The 13,235-nt window shown below is 44.5% G+C and overlaps 1 protein-coding gene across 2 annotated transcripts in view; it reads left to right on the top strand.

Moving 5' to 3' along the window:
* Positions 1–2,480: 2,480 nt before the first annotated feature.
* NEDD9 (neural precursor cell expressed, developmentally down-regulated 9) overlaps positions 2,481–13,235 on the top strand; it is a 36,905-nt gene continuing 26,150 nt past the window's right edge. For both annotated transcript variants that reach the window (XM_053943541.1, XM_053943545.1), the window contains exon 1: positions 2,481–2,506. In XM_053943541.1, the coding sequence (XP_053799516.1) occupies positions 2,495–2,506 (12 nt within the window). In that variant the 5' untranslated portion in view covers positions 2,481–2,494. The remainder of the gene's footprint in view (positions 2,507–13,235) is intronic.

Below are 13,235 nucleotides of genomic sequence, written 5' to 3' on the forward strand. Positions count from 1 at the left end.
AGGTGAAGTCAGAAATATGATGTTACTTATTTTTGTCTCCAGTACTTATTTGGTTCTTGCTGATGTGGTTTTACAATCCTTAATGCATTTATCTTCATGGTAATGGCCATGGGAAGAGATTATACAGAGCTTATTCAAGGAAGGGGATCTGGATGCTAATCTGGGATCTGGATGTCCAATGCTATGCTAACACCTTAGCCATTGCATCTTCTGTATCTAAAAGCAATTTTCTACTTGGAGTAGAAAAAGAGAAGAACAAAAACACGCAAAAAGAAAAACAGTGTTTCTTTGATTCTTAACTCTTCAATTAAGAAATGCTCCAAAGAGAATTCCTTTCTTTATTAAAGTGTCTAAGGACACAGCATATAAGTGAGTTTTATTCTCTTGAAACTACCCACATTTATTTTGATGCTGCACTTAAAACAACTCTGCCTAAAGCCAGTGCATATAAAATATCATCTGTTTCATGTTTCTTCTTGGGAAATCAGAACAATCAACAGCAACAACAAAAATGGAAAGAAAGGCCCAGAGAAAAACCCCTACAAGAGGTTGGGGCAGCAAAGCTACAGCCCAGCCACAGTGGCTCTTCTGCACTGCAGAAAGCAGGAGCTCGCTCTTCTCACTAATTTCCAAGACTTATTTAGTACTGACAGGGACACATACCCATGAGCAATAACGGCATGTGCAGTCAAGAAGACAGCACAGGGGAAAAAAAAGCATTTTTGCATTCATTTAGTAAATGTGTAGAGTTCAGCCATAACTCTGGATAACAGAGGAGATTGCAGATAAAAGTATGACACTCTTTATCAGTCAAGAAGCCATTTTAGCAATAGGATCCCTCTCTAGAAGATTAGTCACATGAGAATTTAAGGATAACATTGTACTATGGAATGTAGTTATGTTTGTAATCTGGTAGTACAAGATTATTCTTTGCTATTTTTCCTTAGGCCACCAGAAATAGACTTGAGTCCATCTATGACCTAAAAATGTTGGGTAAGATTCAGCTCAGGCAAAAAGGAAAGAATTTATTTCCTGTTCCTCTAACAAGCTGGAGTATGCCCCCTATACAAAGATTCCTATTATGTGCACCATATTAATCATGCCTGATTAAGAGATCTAACTTGAAAAGCATGGAGGATCACCACACATCTATTTTCCCCACTCTTTCTTGCTTCCAAGATACCAGAGTTAATTATTACTCTCTTCCAAATAATCTTTATTTACAATGGTCACTCTTTATAATGGACATCTCCAGGCCATTAAAGCATTCTTGGCCTCTGGTGTCTAATCAGCGTTAAAATATCAGCCAGGCAAAGCGAACACTTGGCAGATTGATTTGAGCAGTAGTAGATAAAAAAGATCATCTTCTGAAGATGAGTCAGAACAAAAATAATTGCAAAGACATGAACAAAGCAGTGTTCAGCACCTCCAAGAGCTACATGTGAGAAAAATGCCTATGGGAGGGATGGATGGAAAAGGTTCACAGAATCACAGAGTCAGTTAGGTTGGAAAAGGTCTCTGAGGTCATCGAGTCCAACCCTTGACCAAACACCACCACGTCAACTCAGCCATGGCCACGTCCAGCTGCTTCTTGAACACTTGTAGGGTTGGTGACTCAACCACCTCCCTGGGCAGCGGATTCAAATGGGTTACCCACCCTTTGCATGAAAAAATTCTTCCTTACGTCCAACCTGAACATTCCTGGACATCTTGAGGCTATGTTCTCTTGTCCTGTTGCTGGCTGCCTGGGAGGAGAGACCAAACCCCACCTGGGTACAACCTCATGTCAGGTGGTTATAGAGAGTGATCAGGTCCCCCACTAGCCTCTTTTAGTCCAGGCTAAACACCCCCAAGTTCCTCAGTCTCCCTTCACAGGACTTGTACTCCAGACCCATCACCAGCTCCGTTGGCCTTCTCTGGACCTGCTCCAGCACCTGAAGGTCTTTCAGTGAGAGGCCCAGCAGTGGACACAGGACTTGAGGTGTGGCCTCACCAGTGCCCAAAACAAGGGATAACTGCCCTGGTCCTGCTGGCCACATTAGTGCTGATCCAGGCCAGGATACCATTGGCCTTCCTGGGCACACGCTGGCTCCTGTTCAGCCTGTCGACCTGTGCCCCCAGATCCTTTTCCGCCGGGGAAAAGTAAAGGCGAGCAGCTTCGAAAAGGCAGGCGCGGGGTCCCGGGGAGCAGGGCCGCCAGCCCTCCCTCTGTGCGGGGCTCTCTCTCCCCGGCCGTCGGCGGAGGGAAGCGGCGGAAGGCGCCGTGCCCGGTCCCGAACCCGCGCACCCGCCGCTTCCCTCCGCGCCGCCGCCGGCGGCGCCACCGCGGCCCGAGCGCGGGGCGAGGCGGGGGGGGGGGACGGGGGCGGAGCCGTGTCGCTCACTAATTCAAATGGAGGCGGTGCTATGCAAATGAGCGCGTAAGGCTGGCGCGGCGGCGCGCGGCGGGGCGCGCAGAGCGCGCGGGGATGCGGCGGGGCGCGGAGCCGCAGCCATGAAGTACAAGGTGAGCGCGGCGGGGCGCGGAGCCGGGACCGCCGCCCGGACCGCAGCCCGCCATGCAGGCGGGGGTCGGACGGCTTGGGGCTCCCCTCCGCACCTCCTCAAGGCGAGCCGTGTGCCCGCGGGGCGGCCAGGTCTCCCTTCTGCCCTCCGCTGCGCTGTCTCCAGGCGCAGAGCCCCAGGGAAGGTGTCCGCGGGGAGTGGTAAACGAGGGGGCAGCGAAGGGGACGGGCTGCGGGGACCCCCCGGGTGCTGTGTCGGTGTTGGCTATGGCGGGGGAAGGAGCTCCTCTCGCTTTTCCCGCTGGTGCCCGCCCTGAATAACGGGGTGAGCTCGGGATCGCGGGAAAGGTGGCGGAGCGGTGCGTGATGGCCTGGCGCTTTTGGGACAGGTACCCCCGATACTCCCCGGGAGCTCATTCACCTCCTTCCAGGCGCTTGTGGATGTTTCCTTATCACGGTGCGGTCTGTTTGATGGATCACAAGCGAGGGGAAAAAAAAACGCTAACATTTTTTTTAAAATGGGTAGCCTATGCCCCGTATTAATTCCTATCATCCCCGCTTATTAAATAATCGCTTTTAGCGACCTTTTACCAGAAGGGGTGGTGGTTGGTTGGTTTTTTGTTTTTTTTTTTTTTTTTTCCAAAAGACGCAAATGTGGAGCCTTTCATCCTAATATTACTGAAAAACGTCTGGGCAAGGTACAGAATTGCCCACGGGGCATTAGATTACTGTACAGACATACCGTAATCTTGTGCGATTGGAAAAAAAGGGGGAGGGAAGGAAAAACTTTCCTTGCCCTGCCAAAAATAACTTCAGCGTCAATAAAAAGGTGATTTTGGAAATGTCACACGCTATATACTTACTTGGAGACTAAGTTGCTTTGGAAGTGAGTCCATCTCAGTACTAAACTTAGGCAGCGTGGTGTGAAAGAGTGCTGATGGAGTGGCAGTGTGTGTGAGAAGTATGAGTGACACCCAGGTAAATGTGCACGGGTTTTTATGCTTTTCTGAGCATCTCTGAGCTCAGGCCAAGTTTTCAGGGTCTCTCAAGCCAAACTTTGGGAAAGGTCAGAGTTAAGTTTCCAAAGCAACTGCCAGTTTCTCCATCTCATGGAAAGACAAGGGGAAAAGAATTTGTGTTAGATGTGGGTTGACAAAGGTAATCCATGGCTTTCACAATTTTGATGTGGTGCTCATGGCTTTTGTTTTTAAATCATGTCTCAAACAACTGACTGATGTGAAGTCTGAGATAAAATTCATCTCTTCTTTTCTCTTCTATCTACTCTGCCTCTGATCAGTCCAGGTAGACTTCATGCCTGCCCAGAGAAGCTGTTACTCTGAGCAGAAAACATCAGGCACTCAGAGGTAGAAGAACAGTGGTGCTGTTAGTCCAAAGCTCACAAACTGCTTTCAGGCTGCCCAGGGCCAGGCAACACTTGTATCCCAGTAGCAAAGTAATGGTCCTGCATAGTTATACAGCTTCCTGATTTCTTGTATGTAGGCCAGTGGCACTGCAAGAATAGGGACAGATAAGGTGGCTCAGAAGAGGGAAGTCTTCCTTGCTCTGTAATGTTTCCTTTGCCCTGTATTGTGGGAATGAGCATTTTGGATTTGGTTTGTGATTACGTAATTCTAGACAGAGAAGGCTAGACAAAGAACAAGCCATTAAAAAAAAAAATAAAAAGAAGATTGAGGGGTTTGGCCTCAAAAACCTTCTTGCTGGATTACAGTGGTTACTTTCCCTGGGAAATGTGAAGCATTTACACTGTTTAACTGGGACAAACATTCTTAGATCTATTTCTTATCCCTAGAGTAACACACAAAGAAAACACCTGCACATTCGGTCTTTGTTCTTCCTGTATTTTCTCTCTTTCTTTTATCTTCCTATAGGAAAACAATTTTTTTTTTTATTGTACACATGAAATAAAGGAACAGAGAATGCTAATGGCTGATAGCCTGCCTGGGGACATATCATCACTTCAGAGGAGGCTTAGCATCCAGGTGCAGATTTGGCTCTGTTTAACTGCTCCCGGTGTTGTACTGGGGTCTGTCATTCCTTACTTTCATTGTGATAGTCCGTAAGGCCTCATTTGAAGAAATAATTGAAATGCTCATTATAGTTTAATTCAGAGTTTTAACACTAGGACAGAACCTGAACTGATTCATGGGTGAGACCCTAAATACATCTCTCCATCACTCATGACTTTGCTTTCAGTGTGACTAAACCCAAGGTCATTTCTGGTCTAGAAATCCTTTCTGCTATGCAATCTATACATTTTTTCTTCAGACCTTTTCAAAACTTGTTCCCTCCCTCTCTTCCTTCATATAAGCTTCTTTTATTGTCCATTGCATTATTCCATCTTAACACTCAAGTCTGAATCCTCTGAAAGGGAAAATCCCTGTGGATTTAAGCAAGTTCAGAATTTACGTTACATATGTCTCTACACCACTGTCTAGCTTTTGCACATTGTGTGAAATTCAGTGATTCTGTGACTATTTAAAGCAAAGAGAAATTTAACCCCAGATCAAGTCCTGTTCTCCTGTTCATGTACTACTTAAATGCCTGAGAACACAGAAGTTATTTTAACTGAGAAACTTTTCCATCTTTCCCTATGGAAAGATGGGAAAGGTTAAGCATAGAAATACTTGTGTTGGTTTGGAGCACTTCTTAGTCGTGCTTATTAGTCCTGCTTGTCTAAAAGCTACTTTCAGAAACTAATTCCTGTAGGGGTGCAATTGCATGAGGGCAACACCTCAGTTCTTTGATAACAGCAGCTTGCTTTTAAACTAAATCCCTATGTACAACAAAACTACACCCCATCAAGTTCTCACAGGACTCCATTCCAGTATTCTGTAAACCCAAGAGGAAGGGTCAGCCTTTTCTGAAACCAAATGCAGGCTATGACTCCAAGGATGGAGCAGTTACAGCTACAATGTACTCTGTAGCAACAGAAATACCAGTGGGTTACCTTGATGAGGGAAGGACATGGATGGGAGAGGGTATATCTGGCCACCAATTCCAATGCTCTTACCTCAGGCAATAAAAGTGCAACAGAAGCAAAAGGGACAAGACATTATCATAACAAGGCTTTTGTAGCTTGGTGGCTGTTCACATGCAGGACAAAATAAGAGAGGGGAGGAAGGAAGAAAAGGGGACTTGTCTGTTTACTAAAACTTCCAAACAGTGAAAAAGGAGAGGGAAAAAACCCTGCATTCCTTACCTCATTTAAGCCAAAAGGAATGACGTAGATGTAAAGTATGAGGTCTTGATTATCTATTTTTAGATAATTTGTTGGGCAAGGAAGAAATCTAAATAGGGTTTGAAATGCCTGCCATTTGTGCTAAGGCACAGTCCTGTAATATATAGACTTGATTACAATGTCTGCATGCCAAGACAAACAAAATAGTGTCCCTGGGAAGAAATACAATATTCCCAACCAGAAGTGCTTGTGAAAAGCTACTTGTAACCCTGGCAATGAAAGACTTTGAGTGTTGGACCATGTAAAAGGAAAAGAACTGTCTGTATTTTATTAACCAAAACCTCTCTGTTTCATTTATTCCTCACTCCTCTTCGTTTCACTTTTTTTTTTTCAGTATCAGCAATCACAGGGTGGCAATGAAACTCAGAAGTAAATAGGAACTGTAAAGCCTTGTAAAATGTAGTAGGAGAGGAACAAACCAACAAGGGGAAAACCTGTCCAAGTTTGTGCTGTCTCTCTTACTGTCATGAGTTTAGAATGGAAGTTTCATGATTTTTCTCTCACCTGTACACGTACAGGGTGAGGTGGCTGAGGTCTAGCAGGGTCAGGCCTAAGTCAGGAGCAGCACAAGTGAGATTTAGCCAGAAGGACTGTCCCCTTCACAAAGCTTGGAGGGCCACTGTCATTTTCAGGTTCTGGCCCTCTGTGTGCCCTCCTTCCCCTCCCACACCCCCTCTGTAGATTTACATTTGTATAGTTAATAGAGGTGAGTGCCCCAGTACCCCAGGGTAGTTGAGAAACCCCCCCAATTGTGTCTCCTTGCCCAACCAAAGTATTGGTTGGACAGCAGAGTGCTTCTAATTCTGTTTTACAGATGGAGCTGCTGAGGCTTAGGGATGTTACAGGGCTTATTTCAGAGGAAGAAGAAGAGCCCTCACAAAGCATTACAGCCAATAGCATGCAGGTTTTTTTGCCTGATTTCTAAACTTCTATCTTTTTATGCTAACAGCTGCTCCTGAGTAATGTAGCTGTGAATCTACTGAATCAGAAACTGGTAGCCTCATCTGTCTCTGTCCAGTAGTTCCTAGTGTTTGATGGGGAAGCAGAACTAACAAATGAACAGCCTTCCTAATTGTTTTGATAGTTCTAATTCAGTTTGATTCTAGATAGAGCAAGAAACATTAGATACTTGTCTAGGGGGGTTTTACTCTTGCTTTTAAGGTCCTGCTAGAGGTTGCAGGTTGCATGTTAGGCTATTACTTGGCCTAGAGGTATCTTAACTCTGCTGATTCCAAAGAGTGCCATACTATCAAAATACCTCATTGAGGGGGACTGGTCAGGTCAGAGAGCAGGAAAACTGCCTAATAGTAGAACTTTATGGAAACATCTTCTGCAAAGGAAAAATGAAAGCACATTTCTGTGGTTACTGTCTTAGGCTGCAGAACTCTGCTATTTTGCAGAATATAGGCTAAATGTCAGAGAAGTCTCATGAAGTGTTATTGGGAACTTGTTAAAGCATTGGAGCACGGTTCCTAAGACTGCAGACAAACTCATCTTTGGAATCTTACCCTTTCAAACTCAGCAACAAGTGGGGTTAGAAGACTGTACTTGCACTGATATCTGATCACTGAACACTGAACTCCTGTGTGTCTGAGGAGAATTTTGTATTGTGTGTGCTCCATTATAAGTACCAGAATAATTGCAGCAAGGCCAGGTGCATGTAGTGCATACAGAAAAGTAGAAAACAAGGAGCATAGAGCTTCCTGCTTGTCATATTGCTGTTATCAAAGGTGTTAAGGGCATGGGAGGGCCTTCTGCATACAATAGATGCACTTTGGTCACTTAAGGGCTAATGTGAAGTCCCTTTGGCCTTGCTTATTTTATTTGGAATAATTTATTACAGCATTTAAGTACTTAAATCCCATTCATTCCAACAGCAATTAGGGTCCCACCTGTCTCCCACGGTCCAGAGTTTAATTCCATTTTTAAAGCAACATGAGTGCTTAAGAGTAGTATGCACAGTCTCTGCCTTGGCTGCAACACTTGTGGAGGACTCTTATCTTGCACTGTTCCCATTTCTGGCTGCACTTGATGGAGCCAAGTAGCTGAATTTCTTAGGACATTAAAGTCCACATGCCTCTGTAGGAAACCACTTTCAGTGACATTTGGAATCACAAATGCGTAAGTCGCTTTTGAAGAGGCTTCTTTACATAATAGGTGCTCTCTGAGCATCCCTGAAAGCAGTGGACATCTTAGAGCAGTGCTCTGGCCCCTGAAAGGTGTTTTATGCCAAGCCTTCAGTGGGCTTGATCAGACACTCATCTGGGACTGTACTATGAAAATAGTATTTATGGCAAGTATTGAGCAATGTTTATTAAGTCAGGCTATTGCTAAGTAAAGCTGCATGTAGAGGTACTTCTGCCTGTAAATAGCTGCAGCTTTCAGCATCAGTGAAGCTGGGTCACTTTATAGCAGCTCATAGTGCAGCCTCTGCATATTATTGCCTGATCATCACAGCCTGCTCTTGGCAAGTGCCCGTTTTCTTTTGCCTTTTGGTCTAGACATTACAGTAGTGGAAACTGTCTTAATTTTAAGGAGCTCATTCTTCCACAGAAGATTTGGACGTAGTTTATGTTTGACATGAAACAGGGCTACTAAGTTATAGTTCACACTCCTAGAAACACAAGTGCGTAGCATGACAAAAATTGTATATTTTTTTTGTCTATAGGGATGAAGCCAATTCTCACCTTTCTATTTTTATGTTGGTTTTGAAAACACTTTCTTCAAAGTCAGAGTGGATCAGCCTGCCCGGAAAAGGAAGAGTAATAAGAATGGCTTTACTCTACAGGAATGCACATCAGCACATCGCAAGCCCTTTCTTAAGCAGGCCTTATCATTGACAGCAAGGTTGAAAATTTTAGCAATAGCAATACCATAAATCACATGGTAACAACAAATCTTAGAAAATGCTGAAGGAGCCTAGGAGTAAATCTCAGTTCTCCCACTGAATTACCTGCTTAGCTGTAGACAGAGGAAGATACAGACCATTAAAAAAATCAATAATTCTCTTTCTAAAGAAGTTTCTGATCTAAAGGGTTAAGTACAAGACAACTGGAAGTGTGCACTCTGTTTAAGATACAGCTAGCAGTAGGTATGCCCTTGTCCTGTGGACTTTACATCCAGTTAAAATGCTTCGGGTAATAATCCAACTTTTACTGCTATAGAAGGGTGTATTTACAAGCAGATATCTTCTTTTGTTTTCTGTCTCTCTTTTTATACTGCTTTATTGTATTTGCACCCCAGGAACTGCCCAAACCAATCTCTCACATGATCAAGATCTTACATGATGAAGCTGAAGTTGTGCTCACATACATCTTCACCATCCCTCTTCTCTGGGGGTACACTTACCCAGAAAATGTTAGCTTGCCAAAATCAAGCTGTTCTGGGAGGTTTGTTAACTTTTAGCCACTGTCTTGTAGAATGGAGATGGTTCTGACCGGACCTGGCAAACATCAGCTGCTAGCCAGGCTTGGCTCCCCTGGAATTCTGATTCACAGGCAAAGTGCTCCCTGTCCCACCAGACTGCTGAGGGCTGGAAGGAGCCTGGAAAGAGGAGTTCCTGAGCTTGTTTTTCTTCAGTTAGCTGGACTTTTGAGGGCATCCCAAATTGTAGCTGCTGTATAGTATCCCAGATGGTGATACTAAATTGACAGAGTAGGATGGCTTTCCCTTCTAATGAAATTTTTTTTGAGAGACTTGGGTGAAGAAGAGCATGTCCTAGTTAATCTAGGTTCTAGACTTTAAACAAAAAAAAAAATTAAAAAGCGTACTTTTCAAAGCTGAAGCCATCAAACAAGTAAGTTGGTGGCAATACTGAGGTCCTGTGTCTACATAGCTATGGTTTCTTGACAATCAAGTAGTAATTGTTTCCCCAGAGCCACAGAAGGAAGAGTTAATTATGGAAAGAGGGTTGATTTTTTTTTTTTTTTTTTTTTTTTTTTTTTTTTTTTTTTTTTAAGGAAACTTTGTCTGGGAGAAGACTGCTCACAAATGCCAGAAAATGGAAAACTGAGAACTCAAAACACACGTTTTGGGATTCTTTCTTTCCATACTTTCCCCCCCTCCCCCTTCTGCTCTGCTTCTTCAATTCTTTAGCATTTAACATCCGATCTCCTTTCATTAAGTTTTTAATTGCTTGCCTGAGGGAAAGAGGTTAAGTTTTACATCTGCTTTTTGATTCTGATGTACTGTGGTTTAATCACAGTGAGATCATATTTACTCTAAGGGTATTGTTTGCATGCTTGATTTTTTTTTTCCCTCTCCCTGTTGATGTCACAAAAGGCACACAGCCCTCTGACAGATTTGAAAAGGCCTTTTAAAGTCATGGAATGAGATCACACCCTTCCTTGGGTGGGGGGAAAGGAAACCGGTTACGAGGGTGAAACACATACAGAAAGCTTAGTGAGTTAGGTGTGGTGAAATTTCCCAAAATATTAATAGATCTTGAAGGTAAGTCAGGGGATGTGGTTTGTATTCCCAGAAAGAGCAAAGAGAATGCTATTTCGGCACTCCTGTAAAACCCCGGGAGCTCAGGGGGCAGAGGAACAAGAGGAATACGTGGTGATGAGCGGATCAGCGCTCTGCTGAGTGTAGATGTTTCTGTCGCACACCGCGTGTGACGCCTGTGATGGCAGCAGCGCAGGGTGGGTGGTCTGCCAGCCCAGCAGCGCCGTGCTCGGTGGCGGGCTGTTGCCCAGGGCTGCCGGAGGAGCATTGCCCCGGCCGTGCCCCTTTCCGGCGGAGCCGGCTCCGCCGCGTCCCGCTCGCTGCGCCGCGCCGGGAGGGAGAGCGGCCCCGCTCCCCTTGAACTCCTCCTGCTCTGCGCCATTCACGTGCGGTTCGGGATGAGGTACAGCCCTGGCAACATCAGAAACACCTTATTTAACGTCTAGGATATTATGTTTCTGTGATTACCTTTGTAATGCCTCTCACCCCCTCTAAGTGAAATAAAACTGGGCGAGCCAATAAACCAAAATTCAGTCGACAGGCAAAAGAATATCGTCTGAGCAAACAGAGACAGCCTGGGGTTTTTTTCCTTCTTGACAATGTAGAATTATCATTTTGTTGCTCTCAGTAGATACGGAGCCAGAAATCTTTCTTTTCAACTCACTTTTCCATTGGGAAACTTCAGGCATGGCAATAAGCCGATGCACTCAGTGCGGAATAGTGAAGTGTTTTATTCACACAGGCCAGAGCACCAGTTAGGATCTGTGTTCTAACCTTCATTTTCACATTTTTCCTTCTTTACTTCCCCCCCACACCCACTTTTTCTAGCCTCCTAATTCCTTCTTTCATAGACTTGCATCTGGATTCCCTCCCAAGCTGGAGGTTCACTGCTGTGCCTCAGTTTTGCAAACGACTTTGCCAACTACCAAAAAAAAAAAAAAAAAAAAAAACCAAAAAAAAAAAAAAAAAAAAAACCCAAAAAAAAAAAAACCAGCTACACAAATATGTCCTATTTACTTAAAATTAAGCAGTTGTGGTGCAACAAAGAAGGTTCTCAGACCAGAGCACTATCAATCTCTCACATGTTTATGCCACAATTGAATCCCAGTCTTGGGTCAACCAGTGAACCACATCAGCATCTTTGGCAGATTGTGAAGTGCCTGAGCCCTACATGGTCTGCTCACTGCTTGCCCACCCTGCTTGGTGGAGTATTGTCTGCAAAAACTGGCAGTGAATATTCCAGACCATGACAGCCATAGTGCCTACTTTGGCTTACCCAAGTGGGGTCCTGTAAGAAAGGGAACATTCCCATTTTTCCTCATTAACATTCTGTGTAACTTGTCTCATTACCAGAAAAAAAGTCTCAGCCTGGTCAAACTCTGAAAATCAAGCCTCTCAGGCAGAGAGAGAGGCTGGGACAGCTTGGTGGAACACTGAAATAAGGCACTTGCCTCTCTGCCCTGCAGAAAGGTTTTCCACATCTCAGCCTCCGGGCAGCTTGGTGTACTTTAGCATGACTAACAGCCTGTGTTCCAGAGATGCACAGGACCAGAGAGTAAGGATACTTAGGGTGGATGAAGACCTGTCCTCCTTAGGGCTCTTCTGAGTCTGTTGGCTCACTGCTCTCTCATTAGCTGTGAAGCCAGTCTTCTAAATCTGTGCATGGAAAACTGCCTTCATTTCCATCCAGCAGGACTTGGAATTGTTTGGGTGAGCAGTGCTTGACCAGAGAAGTATCTTCGCTAAACCAAAAACTTGTGGGTTTTAGTGTTAGAAAGCAAGAGAGTGCCTGAAAAGTAGAACAATGGGCTTTGCCTGAGGAGTGAACTGAAGCATTGCCATGGTGAAAATTTCAGCTGGGGTCCTTATTTTGTCATTAGCTGAGAGCCAAGGGAGCTCAGAGTTCCAGAGCCAGGTGCAGGCTGGGTGCTCGGGGCCTTTCCCCAGCTGCAGCTGCAGTAGCTGTGACACTGTGCTACTGCAGAGGCTCTTTTGATATGTGCTGTGGTAGCACTTCCTGCCTCCTCTGCGTAGCTGTAGACTTCATCTTGAGATAAAGAGCAAAAGCCTGCATACAGCTTGTTGCTGGCAGTGAGTTGTTTCAGGTCTGCATTGGATGGGGGCTGTTATGGCCAAGTGGTGCCATTTCATAGTCCATTCCCCATGTCACTGCCCACGGGGACCTGCCCAGGAACATGCCAGTGCAGCTTTGTGTGTATCAGGTACTGCCTTTGCTGTTCACACTGCCTTCCTCCAGGTTTGAGCAGGCCAGCAAAAGACATTTTTCAAAGCTGAATGTCTTATTCAGTGGCCTCTTACAACTTACTATTAAGTAGTCTTCGTGGTAGGCTGCTTGTTATAGGTAGACCTGTTACCTACTGTGCCTCGAGTTGCTTTCCTTGCCAACACAGCACAATGAATGCTTTATTTCAGGGGCGGTGACAGTGAGAAATAGAAAAGGAGATGGGAGCTGAAAAGAACTGAAGTTAAACTGTCCATTGACTCTTGGCACAGTAGAGCTAAAATTTTCCTCTCTTCTAGCAGTCCTGCTTGTAGGCAAACTGTATATCTCAGAATAAAACTCACTTTTTACAGGGTTTTCAGAACGATCCTTTTATCTCACAGGCAGATCATTACTGTTGGGCCTAATGCAGCCCTACAAGGATATGTAAATGCTAAAGCTTACTTTGGAATAGCAGTCATTCATTTTTAAGAAATCTATAAGATGGAAACCTGTATTGAAAATATTATGAGATGGATAACTAAAAATGATCCAACCAAAATTAAGCTACTGGTTTGTTCACAGACATTGCCCCCACCTTTCCTTCCTTTGTTCCTCCCTTCCTACTCCCAGGCTAAACATAGGAGAGAAGCTGTTTGTCATTTTAAGAAACAGTTTGCCCAATAATAGAAAAAAGGGGTCCCACCCTCTTTCAGTGAAGAGCAGAGGTAATTTTCCCAGTCCTATTTGCACATAAACTCTACACACAGGAAGCAATATTATAAAACAAGACAAAGCCGAACAA

Source organism: Vidua chalybeata, chromosome 1 (assembly GCF_026979565.1).
Source record: "Vidua chalybeata isolate OUT-0048 chromosome 1, bVidCha1 merged haplotype, whole genome shotgun sequence".
Taxonomy (NCBI): domain Eukaryota; kingdom Metazoa; phylum Chordata; class Aves; order Passeriformes; family Viduidae; genus Vidua; species Vidua chalybeata.